Source organism: Odocoileus virginianus, chromosome 16 (assembly GCF_023699985.2).
Source record: "Odocoileus virginianus isolate 20LAN1187 ecotype Illinois chromosome 16, Ovbor_1.2, whole genome shotgun sequence".
NCBI lineage: Eukaryota > Metazoa > Chordata > Mammalia > Artiodactyla > Cervidae > Odocoileus > Odocoileus virginianus.
The window spans coordinates 1,524,812-1,551,078 of NC_069689.1; the positions used below are offsets into that span (position 1 = coordinate 1,524,812).

General features: G+C 59.7%; 1 protein-coding gene and 1 long non-coding RNA gene across 2 annotated transcripts in view; one reads left to right on the top strand and one right to left on the bottom strand.

The window, feature by feature from the left end:
- The window catches only part of CSPG4 (chondroitin sulfate proteoglycan 4), a 35,485-nt gene that overhangs the window by 2,833 nt on the left and 6,385 nt on the right, over positions 1-26,267 (bottom strand). The window contains exons 2-9 of the mRNA XM_020873617.2: positions 13,724-13,887; positions 8,361-11,888; positions 6,741-7,223; positions 6,245-6,421; positions 4,446-4,644; positions 4,235-4,369; positions 3,969-4,135; positions 197-380 (exon numbers count right to left, since the gene is read on the bottom strand). Coding sequence (XP_020729276.2) covers positions 197-380; positions 3,969-4,135; positions 4,235-4,369; positions 4,446-4,644; positions 6,245-6,421; positions 6,741-7,223; positions 8,361-11,888; positions 13,724-13,887 — 5,037 coding nt within the window. The remainder of the gene's footprint in view (positions 1-196; positions 381-3,968; positions 4,136-4,234; positions 4,370-4,445; positions 4,645-6,244; positions 6,422-6,740; positions 7,224-8,360; positions 11,889-13,723; positions 13,888-26,267) is intronic.
- Positions 322-2,720, top strand: LOC139038652 (uncharacterized). Its single transcript, XR_011491667.1, has 2 exons — positions 322-1,062; positions 1,529-2,720. It is a non-coding gene; the product is annotated as an uncharacterized lncRNA (long non-coding RNA).

Here is a 26,267-nt window from a genome sequence, read left to right on the forward strand (position 1 = left end):
AGTTGTCCCTCCCTGGTGAGACCAGGCACCCCAGCCTGGGCCTCAGGGTCCCAGGAGGACTGGGATCGTATCCCCCTGCTGACCCCACCTGCCCATCCTCCCTGTAATATACCAGGTCCTCAGAGCTGACACGAGCTGCTGACCTTTGGCCTTGTGCCCCCCACCCCCAAATTTGCCAGCCCATGATGCTGTTCACCTTTGTTTCTCCAGAGGCGGCTGGGGCGCTGGGGACAGGCAGCCTCGAAAGTCACGGTCACGGCAAGGGTGGCGACCATGTCGGGGGCAGGGGGTGAGGACAGCTGGAGCTCCAGGGTGTCATGGGCCTCCCAGAAGGGCTCGGAGGGCATCTCGTGCTCATACAGAACGTTCCCAGCATATACCTGTGGGGACACCCCACTGGTTGGATGGGATCCTGCAGGGCCTGGGACCCCCTTGGAGGCTGGTGCTGGCACTGGGCCCTGGGGTCTCCCTGGTAGACCCCCAGAGCCCAGCCACCCTCGCGGCTCTCCCCAGTGTGCCTCGCTCTATGTCTCCTTCATCAGCTCAGCGGGTCGCCACAAAACAGTCACGTGACAGTGGAGAGCTAGGCTCTGGATCCGGACGCTTCTGTCAAACCCCAGCTCTGCCACCTTGGGCGAGTCACCTCATCTCTCGGAGCCCCTGAGAAAGCAGTACTTTATCTGTGCCTCTCTCCACAGCAGCTCGGTCCTCTTTTGCATGAAATCTCTGTCCCTTTTCCCTACTGAAGCCACCACTTCTACCAATGCCCATCTTCACCCCGTGGCATCAATGTCCCCCCAGGCGGATCAGTCCCATCATTAGGTAACTATGCTTTCCGTCCATCTTAAAGAAGAAACCTCTCCCGACTTCACTTTTTACACCAACATTCGTTCTTTCACCTTTTAGGCTCTTTGTAGCAAAAAGCCAGAAGGAATAATCTATGCTCTCCCCCACACAGTCTTGAGCACACTCCCCCAGACTTCGGTTCCTGCTGTTGCCAGGGGGACCATGGCCTCCATGTCACTGAATCCAGAGGCCAGTTCTCAGCAGCACTGGACACAAGTGAGTGTTCCTTCCTCCAGCCTACCCGATGGCTTCCAAGCGGTTCTGCTCCCTTGGTTGACCTCCAGCCTCACTAGTTGCTTCTTCAGAGACTCTCCTGCTGGTCCCGCCCCCCCCCCCCCCCCCATATGTCTGTGGTTTGGCCTTGACAGTCTGCCTACAGGCACTACCCATGTACTTTCACTGGGTCTCACATCCTCAGATGCCAGCCATGAGACGACCCCTTTATTTGTCTCTCCAATCCCGGGCTTCACTCTCCTGAACTCCAGGCTCATAGCCACCTGCTTCCTGGGCAGCTCCACTGGGATGTCTGAGGGACATCTCAAACTCAGCATATCCGAGACGACCCCTGATCTGCTCTGCCTCTCCCAGCCTTCCCACTGTGGAGGGCATGGCTCTGTTCTTCCCGTGGCTCGGGTCCCCAGACCCTGAGTCACCCCTGATTCCTCGCTTCCTCTCTTAACAGTGTCATCTCTGGCCTGGATCATTGCCGGAGCCTCCTAACTGTGTCCTGGCTCTCTCTCTGCCCCTCACGCTTGCGTGCTAAGTCACTTCAGTCGTGTCCGACTCTTTGCAACCCTATGGACCCTAGCCCACCAGGCTCCTCTGTCCATGGGGAGTCTCCAGGTAAGGAGTGGGTTGCCAGGTCCTCCTCCAGGGGATCTTTCTGACCCAGGGATCGAACCTGCATCTCTTAGGTCTCCTGCATTCGCAGGTGGGTTCTAACACAGAAGTCAGGGTGAGCTTTAAAAATGTAAGTTGGGTTCTGTCAGTCTTGCTCAGACAGTGCAATGGCTCACCACCCTTTGGCTTCAAAGACCCGGTGTGACCTGTTACCTGCGACTTCACCTCCTCCCTCTCCACTCCAGCCACGCCCGCTGTTCTCTGGGGCCAGCTGCGTGTTAAACACCAAGGAGTAGTCTCCACTTCCATCAAGAAATCCACTCCCTCCCCTTCTAATCCCACTGTGTCCTCTTGGCTTATCTTTTGTTTTCCCCTTTTAGGAGACACAGGGAACTATTTTCCTTCTCGTGGAAAAACAGGACTTGTGCAATAGTGAGGAGGAAGCCGACTGGGGTCACAGTGTGTGGGAGGTTCTAGGCTTCCATCTCACTATTGCACCGGGGTTGTGGTGAAGTGGGGCACCCTGCCGAGTCAGGAGGGGGAGCAGAGCTGGTCTAAGCAGGAGGTGCTCTTCAGAGGCTGTCTGGGAGAGGGGAACACAAACTTTTTAAGAAACTGGAAATCAGGTTGCGTGTGGGTGAAATACCCCAAAGGTTATATCTTGACCACTAATTTAAAAATATTAAATGCATGCGCAAGCCAAATAAAACACATCTGTGGGCCAGCTGTGGTCCACAAGGACTGCCAGCTGTGACCTCTGGCCTGGGGCTGACTGATGAGCAGGAAGGAAACAGAGACCCTCGGGAGCTGAGTGGTGGGAAGCTGGAGGTCTGGGTACACGAGGTACTTGTGGGTGGGGGGGCTGTCTGGTTGGGGATGAGGCAAGTCACAGGCGAGGTGAGGAGGGGTCCCTGGCCTCTGGGAACCAGTAGCATCCTTTGCTGAAAGAATCTTGGACTAGCATGCCGAAGGCATAGCCCTGGGATGGCTTCAAATAGCCACGGGATCCGAATAAAATCCCTTGACCTCTGTAAGCCTCAGTTTCCTTATCTGTAGAATGGAGACACCTGGCCCCTGTCTCCTCTCCACTCCCCCCAGCTCAGAGTACTGTGCCACCGAGGCGCTGTCAGATCCCACCCCGTTCTGCCCTGCCCCCTTCACCAAGGGGAGGGTGTGTCTGCCTCAAAGCCTCCTCCAGCTTCCCTGGGTGGTGCTGCCAGCCTGGCCCCCTGGTGGCCATTCAATCTAGTCCACAGTGTGGGGGAGGGGCCTGAAGTTCTCCTCCTGCTCCATCCCCCTCCCCCGGGCATCCTGGGATTCAGGGTGCACAGCTGCCCTGCTGAATATTTAATTGTGGGGATGGCTGCGAAGGGGGTGCCATAGCAGATGCTGGGAGCACAGAGAACCTGAGCCTGGGGGACGGTGATGTGAGAGACCTGAGAACGTCTTCTCACCCTCATTAAAGTTCCTTCCTGCCCTCACCTGGAAGACAACCCCCCCCACCCCCCACTGCCATGCTCCGCCTTCAGGGAGAGCCAAGGCTGCCCTGGAATGCTGGGCGCCTCCTGCGCTTACAGGGACCTTAATTTAAATGATGGCTGCTGGCCCCACTGGCCCAGGTAGCACAGAGCGCTCTGGAACCCCCACAGAAGCAGCCCGGTGGTCTGCCTCTTCGCATGGTTGAGAGTTCTAGCTTTCACTGGTGGCTTCTGCTTGGGGACAGCTGTGTCCTGAAGCTGCCCTGAAGCATGGATGGCAGCTTCACCCCCAGCTCGACTTACTCAGCTGCCTGTGTCCACTCGTCTGCTTTCAGGACCCACTCTGCTTCTTTCTGGCTCTTCACCTGAGCCCCGGGCACACATCTCTGCCCTCAAGCCCACCAGCTGCCTTCATCCCAAACTGTATCCCCCCTAAACTAAACACTGTCCCTCCCCAGCCACTGGGGTGTCTAGGGTCCCCTATGCAGTATACCCTTGCCCTACTCCCCTAGGGTCCAAGTGCAGTTCCTTCTGGAAGCCAAGTCTGAGAACCTGATCCCTGCTCTGGGCCCCTAGAGCCCTGGTCTCCTGCATCCTTCTTCCTTTCCCTGGAACACTAAGCCCCATCCCTCCCCCACCCCCCAGCCTGGCAGCTTCTGGAAGGTGGGGCATACAGGGCCTGGACCATGGCAGGCCCAGGGAGGCTGGAGCTGGGACCCGTGTCCACAAATGTGTCCAGGGGGAGAGTGGGCCTTAGACTGGATGGAGTCTAAGCCTCGAGTGGCTGAAGATAGCAGCCCTTACCTCTGCCTGAGTGAAGTTCTCCAGGGCCTCCCCGGTGCTGCCCTGCTGGGTGTGGAAGAGCCGGCCAAACCGGGGGCCCCCCAACACCCGGTAGAGCAAGTGTTGGGGGTCAGTGCCCGCACTGGAACTGGCTCTCAGGCTCTGGCTGCTGAGCGGCTGGACGGACCCTGCAAGAGGCCAGGGGGGACTGTCAGCCTCTGACCGGGAGCCAGGGCCAGACCCGCGGCCGCTGGGGAGGCAGAAGGGCCCTGGCGTGGCTCACCCACCTGGGCAGACGGTCAGCGTCCGGCTGCCCTCCAGGGAGAGGAGCAGCTGCTTCTGGGCCATCACCCGGAAGAAGTGTCCCGCGGAGCTGTGCTCGCCATCAGACAGGCTGAAGCGGAAGCCTCCGTCCAGGGCTCCTAGGACAGGAGGGGAGTTGAGCCTCGGCTCACACGGGCACCCAGCCTCGGGGCACCTCCACCTCTCGGCACCCACCTCTGTGTGAGAACAGCACGAGTCCGCCGTCGAGCTGGGCCTGGGTGAAGCTGTGGATCTCGGTGCTCGGCGCCGTACTCAGCACTACCCGTCCGTTGCTGGGCCGCTCCAGGGTGTAGACCAGGTCCTCGGGTCCGGAGTCGCTGTCTGTGCCCCTAAGGGCCTCCGCTGGGATGGGCACCGTGGTCTCCTCCCACATCTGGGGATACAGGCCTGTGAGGGGTCTGCTCCCACCAAGCCCACCCACTTCATTCCTCCCTGGCCTGGGCGCATTGTCAAGGCTCCAACTGTACCACCATACAGGGCTCCCCCGCACAAAGGGGCCCTCCATCCCATTCACTTTCCCCTGTTGGCCCAAGGTTCCCACACCCAGGCTCCCTGCTCTCCGTCTGCCCTAGTCCAGCTTGTCCCTCAAGACCAGCTCATGTACCCCTACCCCAGGAAGCCCCCAGCTTTCACCACCCAGAGACCCCCCAACCCTGACCCATAGTGCTGCCTCTGTGGTTCACCAGCGGGGCACGGGTCTCCTTTCAGACCCTCCATGGTGAGTCTGGGCAGGAGCATGGGATGGGAATTTGATCAGGATACTTAGAAATGGGCTCCCCTTCCAGGTGAGGGAGGGGGTAGGAGGAGTGGTGAGCTGGAGAGGCTGGTGGCAGGCCACTGTCTTGCAGTACTTGATGAGGGCCCAGGTGCTCCCAGTGCAATCACGAGCCCCCAGGCAGGTGGGTAAAGGCTTCCTGGGTGCAGGCAGCCCCTCCCCACGCTGAGTGAAGGGGAGACCCCACAAGCCTCCGTCCTGTTAGCAGGACAGAATCCCATTCCGAGGGTCCAACTGGGTCAGCAACTTATGAGCAGTACTGGGGAGGGGCTCCCTGGAAAACCAAGCACGCTGGGATTCCCTCTCCCAGTCCAAGGCTGACCTCAGCCAGAACTCTGGAAGGAGGGCCATAATGTATAGACAGGGCCTTAGTGCAGGGCTCCTGGCACAAACACGGTAGACAGCACCACCTGGTGGCGAAATGGCACACAGCGCCATCTGACTGCGGTCTCCCGGCAGCCCTCAGCCTGAAACCTACCCTCTGCTGGCCTCCCCGGCACCGGGCTGTTCCCCACAGGCACATCCTATACACCAAAGATTCTCATGTCACAGACAGCCCAAATCAGCCCTCTTCTGAAACCTTCTATAGCTGCTGCTGAGCCAGAGGCTATACCCTAGAGGTCAGCATTCAGGGCCCTGCCCGTCTGCTATCCTGCTGTGTGGCCCTGGTCAAGCCACACTCTTTCTGTTCCCTCGGTGACTCCCACTGTGACCCTGGAGAAGTCCTGTCACCTGTCTTGGCCTCAGCCTCCACCTCTGCTGGATGGGGACACCACTACCCTGCAGTAGTGTAAGAGTCAGGGGACTGGGGAGTCAAGCTGCGGCCTGCACTTGCCGGGGGTGGAAGGGGGAGCAGTTGGAGTCCACCCCTAAGGGTTAGAAACAGCTTTCTTCAGGAGTCCTGGTGCGGAGAAAGAGCAAAAGCTTCCTGATGAGGGTGAGTCCAGGGAGCAGCGGGATCAAGCATGTCCATTCACAAGGCTGTCTGCTGCCCTTGTAAGTGACCAATTACAAAGCCTCACACCTGTGTTCTATTTTCGGTGCAGTAGCTCTTCTATCCTCCCAATAACCTAGGGCATCAAGGGGCAGGATCCCCATTTTACAGAGGGGGAAGCTGAGGCTCACAGAAGGGGAGCTACATGCTGGGCCTCTCTGGTGGGGACGGGGACAGTGGGAGACGGTCCTAGAACTCTCTCACCTGCAGGCCTGTGTTTGTGGTGAGGATGGGGGGCTGGTCGTTGACAGGCAGAATGGTGATGGTGAAGACCACGGGGTGGCTCTGGCGGTCCATCTCTGAGGCGTTAGCCACTAGGACAAAACTGTCTGCCAGGGTCTCGCTCCCATCATGCACGTAGCGGATCAGCTGCTGTTCCACCTGTGGGCAGGCCCCGGGCCAGAGGTCAGGCCCCAGCAGGCCTGAGCCCCCTGGTGGGCCTGAGGCCCAGCACCCTTCATGCCCTGCCTTTGGGCACGGAAGACTGACTCCTTCAGAGCTTGTTTTTGCGGGCGGCAATGGGGACCGTCATTTCTCCCAGAGTGAAAGAATGAAGGAAGTGGGGACACTTATCTCTCTCTGCCGGTGAAGGAGGGTGAGATGAGATGCCCTGTAAATGTGGGCTCCTGCCTCCTCTCCCTGCATACCCCCAGACTTGACCCCCAGAGCTGGGCTGCACCCTGGGCCTCCCTGACAGTACCTCTCTCCAGGAAAAGGCGCTGAGGCTCCCGTCTTGAGGCCCCTCCTCTCTCTGCAGGGCCCCATGCCGCGGCGGCTCCAGCAGCTGCAGGTGGAGGGCTGGCAGCGTGGGGAAGTAGGGCCCAGTGACGCGGAGCAGGGGCGGGGCCAGGGTGCGGGCACCGCCCTCCGGGACACTGAAGTTCTGTGCCTCCAGGGGGATGGCGGCGGGCAGCACCTCTAGCTCCACGCGGACGCCCTCGAGGGGAGCACCCAGGCCTGAGGACACATCCAGGGAGAAGGTGTCGCTCCAGACCTCAGGGCGGGAGTGCAGGTACAGGACCCTGCCCGCATCCACTGCCTCCTGGGAGAAACGGTGCACGGGGTCCAGGCTGGGCGGCTCGGCTGCCACGGCGCCGTGGGACAGCATCACCAGGTAGCCGGCGCTCGGCGGGGTCTTCACCGAGAACACGATGTCCGCCGGCGGCACTCCCTCCTGGGCTGCCTGGTTATCAGAGGGGTCACAGGGGGAGCTTGTTGAGGCCTCTGAGACACACACACTCTCGTGGAAATGTATACAATCACACAGCCTCAGGTTCAGTGACACGGACGTACAGTCTTACCACACGCCAATGTGTGCACCCAGACACACACGTCACTCACGGACAGACACACTGACTCGTCATGCCACGCTACTGCCACCAGAGGGCGCCCCATCCTTCTGAGCGACCTGGATTCCTACACTACGGGGCTCTATGGAGCTTGCAGACCCGAGTCCAGTCCAGGGCCTGGAAGGAAGGCGCTCCCTCATCTGATGACCCAGCCATAAAAGGCTACTCACCACCCCAAGCTCACATGTCTGATTCTGCCTCTCTGCCTGGAAGACTGTCCCCCTGCTCTCTGCTGTTAAACCTCAGACTTTTCAAAGCCTAGCTCTTCAAAGCTACCTTCTCCTGGGCAAAGACTTCCAGCCACCAGACATGTTTAGTCACCATCTGCCCTGAAGTCTTGACAGGTTCAACAACCACAAGAGGCTCAGAAATTGGCAGCTTATTCCCAGTAGGAGAATAAGGCCCAGAGAAGGCAAGCGACTGGTATGAGGTCACACAGCAAGGTAATGGACCTACTAGATGGCCTATGGTTGCTCAGTGAGGTTCCTGGGTGGCCAGCAGCCCTCAAGGCCTGGTCTGAGGTCCAGGAAAGAAACTGAGGACACAGGAGCTGGCCAGGGGGGTGGGGGAAGCCAAACCTGTCTCTAAGGCCTGTAATCCTCAAAGTCTGCACCTGTCAAAACCCTCCAGACAGCCTACCCCTATTCGAATGCAGATGCTCAGGCTCCACATCAGACTCTGTGGTCTGGGTAGAGCCCAGGAATCTGCATGTTGGCCACAGCGTGTTCATGTGTGCATGTGACATGTGCAGGAACATGTAACCCACAGGCAGCCGTGCATACACAACAATGCCCAGAAACCCTCAGGCACACAACATGCAGATGCACAGGTACACACCCAAGGCACATACACACACCTGGCCCAGAAGCCACCACAGTTACATCCCAAACCATCCAAGCAAGCATGCCTGGCATGACTGCTGGGGGTAGGGGCCCCGTTTACCCAGCCCAGACCCCTGCTCAGCCTTTTACCTCCAGTAGGTCCCTTCTGAGCTCAGCTGCCTCTCCCTGGAAGACATAGATCTTCTTGTGCCGGACCAGGTGCAGGGGGGCCACTGGCCCCTCGACGGCAATGGTCACTTGCAGGGTGGCTTCCGTGTGCACAGGCCCTGCCTCCAAAGAAAAGGTGAGGGTATCACGGGGGCTGAGGCTGCCGTTGTGGCTGTAGAGAATGGCTCTCTCCAGCAGGTCCTGCTGGGTGAAGCTGGTGACTGGCTGGCCAGCCCGGAGCAGCTGCCCCCAGCGTGGACCGGATGTGACCTGGTAGTGGACCTCATCTCCACTGCGGATATCTAGGTTGGTGTCCAGGGGGAGCACGGCTGTGTCAATGGTGCCCTGGCCTCCTTGAGGGACCACCAGGCCGGAGCCATTGGCCACACGGAGGTAAGGCTCAGAGGCCTGCACTTCGAGCAGCGCGGTGGCCTGGTGCTGCCCGTCGGACACCTGCAGCTGGATCCAGCCGCGGTCAGCCCCTGAGTGCACAAACAGGACCCGCCGGTTCCTGAGATCCTCCTGGGTAAAGCGGTATATGGGCCGAGAGGGCTCGTCCACAGCCACGATACTGCCGAAGAGGAGGTCCTTGCGGGTCAGCACCAGCTGAGCATCTGCAAAGCCAGAGTCGGCGTCGCTGAAGGCCACGTCGTCTGTGGTCAGCAGCCGCTGCCCGCCGCGAGCCACGTGGAAGACGCGGCTGATGGTCTGCACAGGAGCGTGGTCGTTCACGGGCTGGATGGCCACACGGAAGACACCCCGTACCTCCTCCCAGGCCATGTCACTGCTGCCCTCGCCCTGGCGGGTAGCCACAAAGGGGATGTCATCTTCCGTGGTCTCCGAGTTGTCGTGCTGGTAGACCAGCCGGCCGTGCAGCAGGTCCTCGTTGGTGAAGGATGTCACTATGGTGGCCTTGTCCTGTGCGTCCCGCCACACCAACCTGCCATGGCGGGGTCGCTCCATCACCTCGTAGAGGTAGCTGGCGCTGTTGAGACTCTTGACGAAGAGGTGGTCAGCAGAGAGGACGCCCTCCCCACCCTCGGGCACCGAGAGGAGGACGTTGGTGAGGACGGGGGCATCCGGATCACCGCCAATGTAGATGGGGAAGGTGTACAGCGGGGAGAAGTGTGGCTGGGCCGTGACGCGGAAACGGAAGGCATCCTCAACTGCCTCTGAGTCACGAGCTGTGGCCCCGTAAGTCACCCGGCCGGCCCGCAGGTCATCCTGGGTGAAGCTCTGGCCGTCTGACAGCCGCGTGCCCTGGAGCTGAAGGTTGCCCTTCCTGGGGGCCTGAACCACCTCATAGAGGAAAGCGGTGGGGTGCGGGCCTGCCTCCTCCAGGGCGGCCTCCAGGTGGGCTGTGGTGAGGGCCTCCTGCTGGGTGTTCTGGGTGTGCAGTGGCTCCAGCCGCAGCAGCCGCACCGTGGCCCTCTGCACCGTCACTGGGAAGGTCAGATTGCTCAGGGCCTCCTGGCCCACCTGCACCTCCAGGGCCACGCTCTCCACCGTGTCCTCGGCGTGGTGCTGGGGGTCAGTGCTCAGGTACCGTATGCGGCCCTGCTCCACGTCCCGCTGGTGGAAGGCCTGTGTAGATCGCCACTCGGTGCCCTCCGCCCCGCCTGCCCCCTGCTTCTGCAGCTCTCCCAACCGCAGGGCCCCGGTGACTCGGAACAGCACGCTCACATCCTGCCCCACGGCATTGGTCTGCACCGACAGGTTGGCGGGCGAGACAGGTGCAGCGGAGCCCTGGGCCAGGCGCAGCCCCGTGTTGTGGAGGACCTGAATGGCCGGCCTGACGGCCACCACCTTCAGCGTGACTGGGGGACTGGCTTGCAGCCCATCGCTGACCCGGAATGTCAGGTCCGCGGCGGGCCCACCGCGATGGATGTAGACCAGGCTGCCTGCCTCCAGCTCCCGGCAGGAGAACTCGGTTGCTGGCTCCCCAGGCTGGTCTCGGCGCTCCACGGGTAGGCCGGCGGGGGCTCCGAGGAGCTGGAAGGTGAGGCCCTCGCATACAGAGTCTGGGTCGTAGGCCTGGAAGACCTCCGGCCCCAGGGGCTTTTGAGTGTGTTCCAGGATCACCATGAGGCTGCCGTGTGGGAAGATGATGCGAGGTGGGTCATTGACAGGGTTCACCTGAATGGGCAGGATGTATGTTTGGCCCCTGCGAAGGCAGGAAGGCACGGCCCCCCGGGTCGTCACTGACACCTCGAGCACCAGCTGATCGGAGGGGTCCTCGGAGCCATCATGGATGAAGCGGGCCTTGCGGTTCACCACGTCCAGGAGGGTGAACATCTTCCGCGCCTGGGCGCCCGGGATGTCCAGCTCCAGCTCGCCGTGGCGGGCCCCACGGCTCACGGTGAACAGTACCTGGGACTTGCGCAGCTCGGCCTCGTTCAGGTCTAGCGTGGGCTGCACGTGCCGCCACTCCAGCCAGGCTGTGCCTCCCTCGGCCACCACCAGCGGGCTGACGGTCAGCAGCTGGGTGAAATTGGCAAAGACCGGAGGCAGCCCCGGTTCTGGCACGCAGGGCTCGGGCAGCTCCATGGCCGACCACACCTCGGGCGCCAGGGTGGAGAAAGCTTCGTATGGGCCGTAGGCATCCTCCTCGTACTCATCTTCCTCCAGCCTGCAGCCGGCTGCCATGTTGCGGGTCAGCAAGGCTTCCCGGAGCCCCTGCCTCTGACCGTTGACACTGAGATCCTCCATGCAGCCCAGGAGGGAGACGTTGACAGCCAGGCCGAGGCGGTGCTCCTGGAGGTGGCGAGAGGCCTCAGCATCCAGCCCCCCAAGGAGGAGATTACCTCGTGGCTCCAGGTAGCTGAGGACCCCACGGTTGGAAGTCCGTGTGGGGTACTGGTCCACGGAGATTTCCAGCCGGTGAGCATCCACGTGGATGCTGACCTCATGGGGCTGCCCATCGGCCACAGGCACGCTGTTGTGGAGCAGTACGGTGCCCTGGCCCTTCTCCACCACGGCCCGCAGGTGGCCCTCAAATATGTCCACGTAGACGAAGTCCCCCTGCCGGCCCCCGGCCTGGAAGGCCAGGGGCGCCTTCTGGCTCCGTGTGGTGAGTGTAAGCTCCAGGGTGCCTTCGTCCCGAGTGCCCCAGGCAGGGAAGGCGGCCAGCGAGTAGGGCCCAGAGAAGCCCATGGCCACGTCGTCACCAGCAGAGAACTCCTCGGCACAGCCCTCGGGCACATCCGCCGTCAGCGGCCGGAGGAGGCTGCGGCCATTGAGGATGGCTGTGTGGAGGCAACCCCGCAGGGGTCGGCTGGCTCTCGTCAGGTAGGGCAGGTCAAGGCTCCCTGTGCCCCCCAGGAAGAGCCCATAGGGGACCTCCAGGGGGGCCCTCTGGACTGGGGCTGAGGCATTCAGGAGCCCGTCGACCGACAGCAAGGCCCAGCTGTCTGACACGGTCAGCTCCACGATGTGGGGGACAGAGTCGCTCAGCAGCGTCTCTGCCGGGGTCTGCACTCTCACCTCCTCCTGGCCCAGGAGAAGTCGGACCTGAGGAGACACAGCGGGGAAGGAAGCACATTGCATCCAGCACTTCTGCGGTAAAAGCATAACTGGCTTCCCACACTTGGGGTCCCCGAAGCAGAGGGCCTAGAACAAGTGCTTCTCAAGCCACTCCCTTCTCTTTCCTGCCAGCTCTTTACTCATCTCCCAAACCCTCCCCAGAGTGGTTTCTGAACCAGGCCCAGAAGGGCTCAGGGGACCCCAATGTGAATCAGGTGTGGTCCCTGCCCACCCAGACCTGTCATGCAGCAAGATGCTTTCCTAGAGATTCAGCCTGGGAAATCAAGATGATTTCCTAGAGATTTAGGCTGAAAGAATGTCTCCCTTCTTTCCTTGGGTGAGAAGTGCCAGAAAAACCTCCTTGGAATACAGAAGATTCCTCCCCTGGAATAACGGGCACCTGGGAATCCCCTTCTGTGTCCCCCAAGTAGAGCAAAACAGCTTGGAGTCACTGAGGCAGCCAGGCTCACTGTTCAGGGATGGGGCACCTGACCACACGCTCTGTGTTTTGACTTGTCCAAGGTGGGGGTCCTTGGGGAGAGAAGCGAGACATGGTTCTGTCTCTAGGACATTGACCCCAGAACTGGCCCTGGTGCAGGGCTCCCACAGCCAGATGGTAGAATGGGTCGTGGCAGAGTATGGAAACTGAAAGAGCAGAGCACTAGGAACTTATGGCCTTGGGAGTCCGTGTATGGAGCCCCTCTCTAGGAGTGAGGCATCAATATACCTGGCAGGAAGAAAGAACATCAGTGCCAGGGTGTACCAGGCCACGTTCAACAGTGACACCTTGTGGCAGTGAGAGGCAATGGGGGCATCAGATGGACTGGGGACCAGAGTCCTCTCCCCACTGGAGTGTGGAAACAGATGGCTCCCCCAAAGGTGGACTAAGATCGCATGTCCTCAAACTCTTCATGGGTAGGACTGAGGGGACCAGAGACCTCTCCCCACTGGAGTGTGGAAACAGATGGCTCCCCCAAAGGTGGACTAAGACCGCATGTCCTCAAACTCTTCATGGTTAGGGGAAAGCCTCCAGAGACGGCAGAAGACTCTGCGAATAAAACTTGTGGTGACTTGAATGATGAAATAAAATTAAGGAAGCTGTGGGGCTTCCCAGGTGGCTCAGTGGTAAAGAATCCGCCTGCCAGTGTAGGAGACATGGGTTCGTTCCCTGGGTCAGGAAGATCCCCTGGAGAAGGAAATGGCTACCTGCTCCAGTATTCTTGCCTGGAGAATCCCATGGACAGAGGAGCCTGGAAGGCTACAATCCATGGAGTCACAAAAAAGTTGGACATGACTTAGCGACTGAACAACAGCAGTAGCATTCCTGGCTGTTCCATCACCGACAGACAGTGGTGATACTCTCATAGTACTGATAGAGGGTGGCCAGGGCTTTGCTAGAGGAATGCACGGGGGTTCTGGGACCCAGGAGAGGGGAATCCGCCCAGGTGAGGAAGGGGTGCCAATGCTGAGACTTCAAGGAGAGGCTGGAGTGAGGCAGGTGCAGGGAATGAATGAAGCTTGCATCAGGCAGAGTGGTGAGCAAAGGCCTGCCAAGAGCAAGAGACCATGGGATGGCAGAGAATGGAGAGCAGTCAGAGTGCTCAGAACACCGAGGACCGGCGAGGGGTCTTGGTGAGAAGCGTGGCTGGAGAGCAAAAGGGCAGAGCCGGTTCCTGAGGCAGTTCACACTTCTGTCCATCTCACAGTGGGGGCAGGGGGCCCTTGAGGCCTCAAGGTGAAAGTGACATGCACAAGGTCACAGGTGGTGGGTGGGGGGTGCACTGGAAGCTAGAGAAGGAGTCCAGCAGGGCGACGTCACTGACCTGCAGGCGTCCGGAGTAGAGCTGCAGGAGTAGGTAGTCAGCAGGGCCTGCCGCCAGGAGAAGCAGGGCCTCGGGCTGGGCCGTGGAAAACTCCAGCTGTAGGTCTATGTCGGTCAGAGCCGTGGCCACAGGCACCTCCAGGTGGTTCTCTCCGAAGAAGGAGGCTGTGTGACAAGAGAGAGCTGTGATGAAGTGCGGCCCTGTGCCTGGAAGAGGAAAGGTGCCTCAGGGTGGACGGCTGGGCGGTAGGGACGGTGCTTCAGGCCGGGGCTCCCCCACGGTTCTCCACGGTGGCCCCCGTGGCCTCTGCTGGTCCTGGCACCAGAAGGCACGGCCTTGCCTCATGTCTAGCCCAGACCCTGGCTCTGAAGGAGGTCAGACCCCACAATCCCAAGCATCGAGGTCTCTTCCTCGGGGGTTTCTGGGGCCAGAGGTTTCTGCCAGCTCTGGCTCTCTTCCCCTGGGCCCTAGAGGAATCCGCATCCTGGGTCTGGCTCCTTCCTGGCTCAAAGGGAAACCATCATTGACCTAATCAACTGGCCCGATGGCCACACCCCCAGGAATGAAGCTCTAGGAGAACCACTGCTACCCAAACTGATCCCTGCTCAGAGTCTTCTCTGAGGCGCCCATCTGGCTTAGCTCCTGGATTGGCTGGCCACGGCTGAGCCCTGGTGGCGGTGAGTCCACCAGAGAGCAAAGGCTCTGAGCCCAGATGGAGACCACGTGTGATGCCAGACCCAAAAGGGGCCAAAGCTTCCTCCATCACCCTGTATTGCTTCCTGCTGCTTAGATATTAATGGTCCCTGGTGAGCTGTCAGATCCGGCCCCATTATTTCCACCGTGGCCCGGAAGCCAGGGTTCAGCTGAGTTCTCCAAGCCTGGGTCTCAGACTGAAGGCAAGGCCTGGGAGCGGCTGACGGTCTGATGGGGCCTCCCACGACAGGAGGTCATATTTGGGGTTTCCCAGGGTCACCGTGTAGGCCCTACACTGGGACACCTTCTCTTTTTAAGTTGTCACCCCCTCCAGGAAGTTTCTCCAAATGAGCTTCCCTTGGCCTCTAACCTGCTGCCACAATTTCTGGTCCATTCCTTTCATGGAGACTAGTGCCAAATATATTACTGACTCTGCCCCCTTGATGTCCAGGGCTGGGGTGGGGTAAGTGGAGATAGGAGGGGGTTAAAAAGATGATTCATCCTCCTTGGGCTTCTCTTAAATTCTCTGTGAGTCAGTCAAGCCTGTTGGCCTCATTAGGGGTGATCTGACACCAGCCATCTATGCGCTGTTCCCCGGGGGGCCTGAGCCAGCTAACCTGCACCTGAGGAAGCTGCATCAGCCACTGGAGGAGTCCCAGACTCGTGTGCCCTAAGGGCAGTCAACACAGCCTGTAGAGATGGAGGGACACCCAAGAAAGGTGAAGCTCTCCCCTTCAGGCTGAGCTGAAATCCCTTCTACTTATCCCCTCTTGCCAGCACTTGCTGGCCACACCAGAGCCTTCTCTAGGAAGCTAAAGAAATCAAAGCAAAATTGCAAAGCCATCTAGGCAGACACGGCTCGGTGGGCCCAGCACACCTCGGCATCCGCGAGGGGCAGACCAGGGAACTGGCAGCTGGCAGGCGCCTACAGGGGTGTTTTATCTGCAAGACCACAGATTCTGAGGAACAAAATGCAGCACACTAAGATGGGGGCAGCCACAGGCAAGGAGCGGAGGCAGGTGGCCCCCTGTAGGATGGAGCCACCACCACGGCAAAGCTCAGAGCGGCTGGCAAGAGACGACCGTAACACTTTCAGGAATTTTGTAAGCCAGGTGACGCTGCCCAAAGAGCTTCTTTATACCACAGGAAGAGGCAAAACACATCGATCAGGGCTCCCTCGAGAGCCTGTTGCTAAACCTTCACTGGCCTAACATGCACTGGCTGGGGGCCCCTCTGCTTCCCAGCTGTGTGCGAGTGAGCACAGACCCCCATCCACACTCCCTTTCACTAAAGGTGGGTGTCAACCTGCCAGGGCGCAGTCCAGCTGGGGACCAGGCAGGAACTGAAGCAGTTGGCTGGCTCCAACCATTGAACCACCTGCCTGCAGCGCCCTCCTGGCGCGGGGGAGTGGCAGCCTGTTTGGTCTGGTTCTCCAGGCCAGAGCGGGAGGGCGTCAGGAAGCAGAGGAACTTTCCAGAGAGAGCTGGGGTCTGAATAGGCCCATTGAGGGGTTGGGCCCTGCTGTTTCCTGTGGGGCCACGCGGGAAGGGCTCACACAGCCTGCCTTGTGCAGCCAGCAGCGCACAGGCCGGGAAGCCCCCTCGCCCCAACAGAGGCCTCTGAGGCCTTGCTGGCTGCGGTTTTGGAAGCTCTGACAGCGCCATTCCCCCCATCTCCTGGTCTCCTTCTGCCTCCTCTCTAACTGTCTCTGATGGGTGGCAGTGGTAAGAACCAAGAGTCCCTGTCCTGACCGGTGGGCTGGGGGAACAGCTGGAGAGGGCCTTCAAATGGAGAAGGCAGGCAGGATAAAGATGGCATGAGCTAGGAATCAGTCCTGGAGGGCTTCCTGGGGGAGGTGAGGGTTATGTAGAGAAGAGGGAGGGAAATGGGCAATCTCGGAGGGAAGCAAGGCCAAGAGGCTGGCGGGGATGTACAGGTGCTGGAAATGTTGAAGACAGAGGAGTAGAGAGGAGAGCAGCAGGGGCCACACCAGGCTCGGCAGCCTGATAGGGATGCCAGGGCAGTGAGGGGGAGAGAGGAGGCCTCATTACAGCCTGGAGGCCTGGCCTTGACTCTCCTGGGTCAAGAAGACCCACGATTCATCAAAACACCAGTTTAGGCCTGCAGCAGCTATGTGGGCTGTCCTCTGGGCCAGAAGGAGCCCAACTCAGGCCTCACTGTCACCATTCTGTAAAATGGGCACCCCTTTCCACTCTCTCCCACTCCTGTCTGTAGGGATTAGTCCTGAAAGTCCCTTTCTGGCCTGAGGTCTGCTCTCAAAGGTGAGTGTGCAGAAGGTCAATGGTGTGGGCTGCTTGGGAAGCTCCAAACTTTTGGCATGGGGGGGATCAGGATGCCTCAGAGGGCCCGAGGGACAAGCAGGAGGGGCAGGACGAGCGCCCCAGGTATGGGTTTCACTGTCTGGAAGAAGGTACACAGGCGGGTGTCCGGGGCTGTGGAGATGTATACTCGCCTGTGTGTGCCAGTGTGTGGGTGGCTGCTGGGAGTGTGTTTTGGGTTTGCGTAAGGCTGTGTGTTTGTGCATGTGTGCGCGTGTGGGCTGGGAGCTGCCAGGACAGAGCAATGATTGTGCCCAGGCCTGTCCTGCCTCTCGGTGCCCGCCTGCCGTGATTTGGCTGCTCTGGGCTCCATGAAAGGGGCAGTGTATTCCTGGAGGGCTGCCACCCCTCCCGCCCGGCACCCATCCGCCCAAGAGGTTTGCTGAAGGTGGAGCATCCCACAGCTTCCCGCCCTTCCTGCCCACGAACAGGGCGCTGCTGTCTGGGTCCAGGGCGGGCGCCTCCATCCCTCTTCCTGAGACGAGGGCTGGGGGCACAGAAAGAGTCTGTTTCCATCCCCGCCGCACCCCTTCCTCACACATGGAGGTGAAGCCTAGGCCAAGGTCCCCCAACAAGCCACCTTCTGGCAGAGCATGGGTTACGCTGGCATCTCCTGGCTCCCTGGACCACTCCTAGGATGTTTATGAGCGAGGACCTGGTCCCTGTCCCTGGGGGACCCCAAACATGAGGCTTACTTGCATCGTGGCATTCAACCCTCTGCCTGACAGCAGGATTTTGGCCTCTCAGTCTCTCACAGGCTCCCCAACCACCCCCCAGGCTGGCCAGGGGCAGGGGCTCGAGCAAAGGTACCTTTCCAGTCCTGGGGCTGCTGCAGACCCAGCTCCTTCCAGGTCCTCGAAACCCCTGGGGTTGGCCAAATCTGTCTCTCCGTGTCTCTGTCCCACGACCTCCTTGTCTCTGCCTCTGCTCACTCACTTCTCTTCCTCTCTTGGTCTTCAGCCCCCTCTTCCCCTTTCCATCCCGGCTGTAACTGGGATACCACCCTTGCCCTAGGACAGTCCAGAGAGCCAGACCTGCCCCCAGCCCTTGGTGATGGTTGCACAATATCAAGGCTCTCTGTGGCCCTTGCCTGGAGGAGGGCACTTGGCTTCCATTTACCAGACAGACAATTGAGGCTTCAGAGGAGAAGCAATTTGACAGAAGCAGAAAGCCTGCAGCTCCGGGCCTTGCCACCTGTCAGAACGCTGCCTGCTTGGGCACCCCACCCCACCCACCCTCGGGCAATCAATTTCTGTGTGCCCAGCTTCCATCACATTCCTGGTCGCTTGGGGGCAGCCAGGCGGCCCTGCAGCCAGCATGCGTCATGGGCAGCAGCAGCATTCCTGGGTGTCTGCTGCTGCCTGACTTTATAAGGGAGAAAGTTCGGGAGCCCAGAGCTGCTGGGCAGGATGGCTGGTGGGGAATGCCTGGCCCTGCAGTCAAGGGTGGGGTGGTGGGAGACCTGGACCAGTGGATGTGAGGGAGATTCAGCTAGTGATGCTGAGATGGAGCAGGAGGTGAGAGGTGGGCGGGGAGAAAAGTGGGAACCCATATATTCATTCATTCATCGTTCATTCACCAATATAATAATGTAGCTATGGGAATGTAAAAGGGGAACGAAGCCGAGAGACACAGAAAGCCTGAGAAAGGTATGAAAAGTGAGCTTAAAAAATAAGGACCCCCCCCGCCAAAGACTGAATTCAGGAATCCAGACGGAGGCTTGAGGTAGGAGATGGAGGAAGAAAAACCGAGAGAGAGGGCAGGATGTGGGACAGGAGCAGGGAGGGTGAGGAGGCGGGGAGATCTGCCAGCCAGCGGGGGGAGGAGGGGTTCCACTCTGGGGTGAAGCTGGGCTTCTCCTCCAGGACCTCTTGGGGTTTGGCCCCAGGGGTGACAGATCCTGTCTCTAACCAGATCCTTGGTAGGCAGCGGTGAGGCTGGGAGAGTCCCTCTGAGGTAGTCTGAGGGGCTGCGGAGAGCGCCAAGGCAGGGCTGAAGGGCTCTCTGTCTCCCCTCAGGGAGGAGTGTGTGTGGCCCACCTGCAGGCTGAAAGCCGGGCCTGTGATGCCAGGGATGGGCCGGGCACTCTGCCTTGTCACCCAGGTTCTCTGGACCTCGTGCCTGATCCCCTCCTCGCGCGCCTCCAAGGGACTCATTTTTTCTTCACCAGCACTCTGTTCCCAAGCCAGGGAACCTCTGGGGAGGCCAGGGTGGGGTGGAAAGTTCCCTCTGATTCAGAACCAGGGCTTCCGCCCCCAGGATTGCCAGTGAGGGCAATGTTCCTGCCACCACCCCCTCCCATTTCAGAGCTGGGAAAGCGAAAGTGTGGGGATGAGAACTCGACCCCACAGAGCACGGTAGACCCCCAAATGACCTCAGTGGGCTGCGTGTGGGCATGAGCGTGTGTGAGTGCAGGTCAGCGCCACGCATCACGGCAGGTCAAGGTGAGTGTGGGCAGGTGAGGACTCGGTGCCGTGGGCCCAGTCTGGCTCTGGATGCTGGACCATGACTCCCTGGTTACACCTGCTCCCAGGGCTCCCAGGTGAGGGAGAAGCTGTCATCGCACCTACTCAGGGACCCAACCTTCCCTCATCACATCCCACAGTCCCCCCAGCCTCAGCCGTCCCAAACCGAGCTATGACCTTCCACCCAGGCTGTTTCCACTGAAGATAACAAGGGGGAAAGTTAGAGGGATGACTTCAGGTCAGACCAAAAGGACAGCATAGCCTGCGCATGGTGATGACACTGGGGTCACAGAGCCAAGGCTAGGTGGCTCAGCACCTGTGGGGCTGGCTCACATGCCTGCAGACCCACAGTGCTCATGGCACTGGCTCTGCTACCCTGATTCCAGACCAGGGACTGACCCAGAGCCACCCCAGGGGCCCGCCAACCACCCGCGCCTCTCCTGCCCCCGCAAGCCGTAGCCGTAGGAACAGCAATAGATGATGGGAGTCAACTTCCGTGGGGGCTTCCCTGGTGGCTCAGATGGTAAAGAATCCACCTGCAATGTGGGAGACCTGGGTTCAATCCCTGGGTTGGGAAGATCCCCTGGAGAAGGGAACGGCTACCTGCTCCAGTATTCTTGCCTGGAGAATTCCATGGACAGAGGAGCCTGGTAGGCTACAGTCCATGGGGTTGCAAACAACTGAGCAACTTTCACTTTCACTTTCGTGGGAGTTAAAAAAGCAGCCTTCTTCTTGGGAGACAATAGCTGTCTCCATAGAGCATAGGTCTATGTGGGCAGGTCCTCCTGCCCACCTCCCCATCTCAACACTATGGAGACCTCACTGGGGTTAAGATGACCCCGCCCTTCCTCACTCCAAGAACTCTCGAACTCTGAGACTCCCCCTCGGGGTACTTAACCTCTTCAGTTGCCTTTCTGGCTCCTTGCAAGGCCCAAAAGGCCAAGGCAGATAACAGTTTCCTTAGCTATTGGCTGATCTCTGACCCTGGTCATTGGCCTTGGTTATCATTTAATCAAGCATCCGAGGCCACCCGTGCTGAGCGGCATATGCTGGGGAGCATTTCCAATTCATGGACCCCCTGTGGAAGGTGAGCACCCCTGGGAAGGAAACAGGGGATGGGTGGGGGTGGGAGATGCTGAGCTTGGTCCATAGGCACCAACAGGGGCAAGGCTGGTGCCCTGGGCGCCCAGTCACGTGTTCCAACCCTGGGGCCACGTGGGGCACAGAGGAAGTAGGAGGGAAAATGAGAGGTTTTTGCTGGAAGCAGCAGCCCAGAGTCCACCCAGGCTGGAGGGTTGGGGTGGGGAGGAAGCAGGGCCCTCAAAGAAGTCTTTGTGGAGCCTCTGCTGCTCCCCGGGGTGGGGCGGCCGCAGTGCAGAGCAATTCCCAGCGGCTTTTCCTTGCCTTGTAATTTGCCTCCTTCTAGGGCAGCTGGGTGGATTTCCATGCCCTTTTCCACATCCCCTTCCCTCCGGCTTTCTTGGCCGCAGAAGCAAGGTGGGATCCTCATCTCAGCGGGCCTTGGCTGAGAAGAAAGAGAGGGAGGGACCCTTGCCTGGCGTCGGGCCTGCAGCCCCCAGTCCCCAGCAGGGTCCTTGTGAGGTTGCTCCCATTTTACAGGTGAGGAAACTGAGGCTTAAAGACGGCAGTCGTCTGTGTTAGGGTGTCAAGATGGGCTGCGGTTGGGCTGGGATTCAAGCCCCCGCGCATGCAGCTCCAGAGCTGGGTGCTGTGGATTCAGGGAGGGGTGTGTGCACAGAAGCACAGAGGGGAGGGGGTTAGTCACTGTCTGTGAATCGGAAGTGCAGCATCTGCTTCTGGCCCCAGCGGGAGGAGGGTGTGAGAGCTGGCCCCCTGCCTGGGCAAGACACACTTTTTCCCTTCCCTTCCTGTCCTCGGGGGCTCCCTCTCTCAGGGCTGGGGGTGGAGGTGGGAAGGAGTGAGCAGGGCGGGGGAGCATCTGCTTGCCATGGGTGGTTTGGCAGCTGGCCTTTCCCAGTGTGGCTGGCTTGGGGCCGGCCGGGCCAGGGAAGGACCTTCTTCAAGGATGGCTGAAGGCGGCACGTTCCAGAAACCAGTGATAAGTGCTACTCATGCCCACTGGGGTCTTGGAGGTCAGAGAAGAGGGTGGAGAGGCAGGGGTGTTGGCTCTGCCCGGGGTGAGAATGGGCTCTCTGGTGGGCCAGCCCCTGTCGTGGCCAGAAGCCAGAGCCTGGATGCCTGTTGCTCATCTCCAAGTCTCCCCATCATTCTGGGCTGAGAAACCGCTGAGGGCAGGGCTGCCGGAGAGATGTCTCAGGGCTTCCCCCAGCCTGGCAGGCAGATCTTGGAGACAGTGAGTGTGCAAGCTGGGATGGGGATACTGGAAGCAGTGACTGTGGCTTTGGACAGAGGCCTGGACCCATTTGGCTCAGATTGTGCTCAACAGGCCGAGTGCCTCGGAGAAGCCACCACCATCTGTGCCTCAGTTCCCCCACCTGAAATATATGATAGAGGGGTGGGGTGACCCCACAGACAGAAGTCTCACATCCAGGAGACTGGGGGAAGCAGAGGCTTGGATCAGGGATCACCCACCAACCTACACACACACCCTTGGCCTCTGGCTAGCCCAGCCCAGCAGAAAGTGGCTGGTGGAGAGGTGTGATTTCTACAGCAGGCAGAGCACAGCTGCCTCCGGCCTGAGTGGCCACAGGTCTGGCGAGACTGGAGGCTCTGGAGGACAGGACCCAGCGCCTGTATCTGCAGGTCAGTGCATCTGCCATCCCGGAGGCCCACACACATGCACCAGCAGAGGAAACATTGGCACCCAAGGGGATGCAGGGACAATGATGGTGACACGCCCGCAGGAAGGCTTTCCTACCAGCACTGCTGTCTGACGGCAGACAGGCCGAGAAGCAAGTCCCTGGCACTGGTGCTGTGCCCGCAGGAATGTGTGGCCTCAGAGGGTGGACCAGCAAACCTCAGTGACCTGGCTGGGGAACTCTGTGCTAACCAGGATCCACCAAGATCCCCAGCCCGACACCCCCTGCCCCACCGCTGGGCAGGCCTGACTCCTCTTGGAATAGTTCCGAGCCTAGCACCCTCACCTGCCGGCTCTGTAGACCTCTCCAGCCTGTCTGCACCCACTGAGCTCTGCCCCATCTCTGGCTCCCTCTCTCCAGCCCCCCACTTCTTCCCAGGGTTCGGGTACTGCCTCTTTGCTCTGGTACGCCTATCTCTGTCTCCAGCACCAAGTCTCCAGGGCTTGGGCCTGCCTGCCAATGTCCCTTGGACATTTACACCAGGAACACCCATGGGAAGCCCCCCAAACCCAAGCCCACTTGTTCAAGCCAGACTCAGCATCATCTATCCTCCAAGCTGCTCACCACCCAGTGAAGGGCCCACAGGCACCCACTGCTGGGCAGAAATCTGAAAGTCGCTCTGACCCTCTCCCTCGTCCTGACCTTGAATGAACTTCCCATCCATTCAGCCCCTTCATCGTCCTTCAAATGTGTCTCCCATCTTGCTTCTCTGCTTGATTCCACAAGACAGATGGTCACCATCCCTCGCCTGGCTTAATGAATTTCCTGCCTCCCTTTGTTAATCGCAGCCACAGTTAGCCTAAACTGAGTCGCTCCATCATCCTTGCTTGCCTGGATGCCTTCTATGGTTCCCCAGTGCCTCCCATCAAGCCCCAGACCTCTGGTGTGGCATTGACGGTGCTGGGTGACCCTGTCCCCACCCCGCCAGGCTCTCCTGTTCACTCCTCCAAATACCCAAAGGTGCCAGCCTCACCAGACCTTGGCTGTTTTCCCTCCACATCTGACAGGTCTGCACTCCGGCCTTTGCTCAGGCTGGGCCTTCTGCCCAGCAAGCTCTCCTTTCCCTTTTGCCTGTGAAATGCCTTCATGCTCCTTCAGGAAAGACAGGCTCCCCACCCTTCTCCGCAGCCCATAGCTCCTTCTCTGCATTTGGGTTGCAAAGAGACTCCACCGTGGCTTGAGGCTTGAGGAGTTGTGCGACTATCACCTCTCTCTGTTAACACTGTGAGCCTCCGGGACAAGACTGGGGACGGGAGGTGGTAAGAAAGGGAGGAGAAGGCCTGGCAGGGCAGGAGGGAGCCGTGTTCCTTGGCTGACCCAGCCGGGAGGGGCTGCACCTAAGAGGCTTACCCCAGCTCTGCCCCTGCAACTTGTCTTACCTCCAGGCTTGCTTCCAGTCCTCCTCTGCCCTCCAGGGCCCAGTGCCTGCAGGTTGGGGTGGGGTGGGCGTGGGGCAGGACACAATGGCTGGGGTGCAGTGGGGCACTGCCCCAGCTGGAGAGTACTTTTCTGGGCCTGTGGTGACAGTCTGGTGCTTGTTTTGAAAGAAAATAGACTCTGAGCCCCTATTTATAGCTGGAGGCCATAGCCACAGACAGGAGATGGATGGGGTTTGAGGCTGTGCAGTCCCGTGCTCAGGAAGGGGCCGTGGGTGGAGCCATTCCCAGGCCCCCCTGCCCCCCTTTCTGAGCCTCCAAGGAAATGTCTGAGGGATCCTAACGTTCCCTGGGACAGGATGTAGCCTGTGCTCTGGAGCGGGAAGGAGGGGGCTTGGGTGATGAGGATGGAAATTTTCTTGCAGCATGGGTCCCAGGGGCCCAGAGTCCATGGTGGGAATGGCTGGAGGTGAGGGTATGTGATGTCTAGGAGCCTAGGAGGCGGAGAAGGGCTTGCGGAGGGTGGGGGTGCCGGCTGCCACTGCGACTGGGTGATGGACAGAAAACAGGCCAGAGAGATGGGGCAGCCAGAGAGGGCCGGGCAGCAGTGGGGAAAGAGATGGAGAGACGGCCTTGGGGAGAGACGGGGAGAGGCGGGGGTGGGGGGCGGAGCAGTGGCCCAGCTGACATGGTGAATAGAGGGGAGACAGAGGGAGCAGGGAGGAGCTGAAGTGGGGGTTCTGTCCCATAGAAAGTCTTCACGGTGCTCTGGGCAGACTGGTCAGTGCGCGTCAGATCTGGGTGAGGGAGGGCAGGAATTAGGCATCTCTGGGGCCTGTACCCCAGAAGGCCAGACCGCTGCCCACTCCCACTACCCTCAGGGCTGGAGACCCTGTGTGCCTGGCAGTCTAAGGCTGGGAGGCCCCGGGTCCGTCTGGAGGCAAAGCAAACCTGTGGGGGCAGAGCTGATGCTGAAGGGCTTTGTCGCCAAGGTCTCTGAAGGGCTGTCCTGAACAGGGGGGCGGGGTTGTTCCAGGACTGCTGGGGACAGGTCTGGGTTCTGACTTGCTGGGTGGGGAGTTCCCTGGGCCTGGAGGGGTTCCAAGCCGAGGCGGTGGCCCGCGCTCACACCTGCCGCCAGTTTCTATTCAGGCCCCTCCCTTGGTTGGGCCGTTGGGGGCTAGGGGGTGTCTATAGTCCCAGTCATGTGTCATGGAGTTATAGCCACAACCGGTGACTCAGACAGTTAAAAAAGGAGCAGCTCTGAGCAATGACTCAACTGGCTCTGGAGGGGCTGGGTGGGTCTGGCTGGTACAGGATGGGGTGGTCTGGGTTTATTTTTGGTGGGGTGGGGCTGGGGCCAGGGGGCTGGAAGATGGGAACCGGGGGTGGAGAGGAGCCGTTGCTCTCATCCCAGGAGAACCCCAGGGCTCTTTGCCAGTTTAGAAAAACGGTTTCTTCATGCCAGGGAGCTCTGGCAGCCTGGGCCGCCTCTCAGTCCTGTTCTAAGCCCAGCCTGCCTTGCTGTGTGGACCCAGACAAGAAGCTGGCTCTCTCCGGATAGAAGCAGAGGTCTTTCTCCTGCTCCCAAGAGGCTTCAGCTCAGAACTTTAGGGCTGACCTTGGAGAATGGACATCTGACCCAGAGACCCAGAGAGGGACAGAGGTCTGCCCAAGGCCACATAGCAGGGCCAGGTATCCCAAGGGCTGCCATCACACATCTGGCTCAAGTCCTTGCAATATCTCTCCTATTCCAGGGCTGTCAACAGTTGAAGGGGCAGGCCCCCGTTTGAGTACCTTCTCCCTGGAGGGGATCAGCTGGGCTCCAGATGAGTGTCTGGAAGTACAAGGGCCATATGCCCAGAGATGGAGCCTGAGCTGGGGACAGGAGCCTGGACTCTATTAGCACACTACTGGGGAGCTGGCCAGTCTTTGCCCAACAGTCTGTTCAGGGGATGAAGGCAGAGGATGCCCCCACACTGGGATCATGGCTTGTGGGGGCCAAGGTTATTTACCCAGAGAGTCCATCCAGTTGGCACTCCCCTAGGCTGCTCACCCCAGTCTTCATCCATTTCCTGAGACCTTCCCTCATCTCTACCAACTCTGATCTCACATATCCATGGACTCAGGCATCACCTATTCCTCTGGTGGGTCCAAGCAGCCCAGGCAGGGCAGAGAGAATCCTCAGTTCTTCATTTGAGATCCTCTTGCTACAGATGCAGCCACTGCTGCTTGTTGAGTGGCAGTAATAGCCCCACAGGAGCTCCTGGGGAACCATCTCACATCACTGGGCCCTGACCTCCAGCCCCTACCATCAGAGGAGCCCGTGAAGGGTGGGGAGAGAGCAGGGAAAAGACAAGCTTCCAGGCTTCTAATTTTATAAAGGTCTTGATGCCTGCTCCTTCTCTCCATCCCCATCCATCTACTCCTGGGACAGGAGTCATTTGGCACTCATTCAACAGATTGGTTGTGCTGCATCCTGGCTCAGTCATTTCTATCCAAGGGGCCATTAGGCTTTGGGGTGGGGCTCAGAGGGGCTGTTCTGCTTCTCTTCATACAGGAGGGCTGTGTGGACCTCAGCCCAGTGAGTCAATCAGATGTAGCCCCCCCAACCCTTTCTGAAGGGTCCTGGGCTGGCTGCCAGGCAGAGGCTGCCTTGATAGCTCTCCTGGGAGCCTGCCTCCCATTTTCCACATCACTTTGCCCCAGACGGACCCTCTCCTAGGGCCACCTCATTCAATCTCCTGCTTTGGAAACTATCTCAAAGATTCCTAAGCAGGAACCCTGCATTCCCACCCTGCTCCAATGATGGGCCTGCCTCCCTCCAGAAGAAGATGGTAATAACGGAATATCAGCAACCTTAGGGGCAG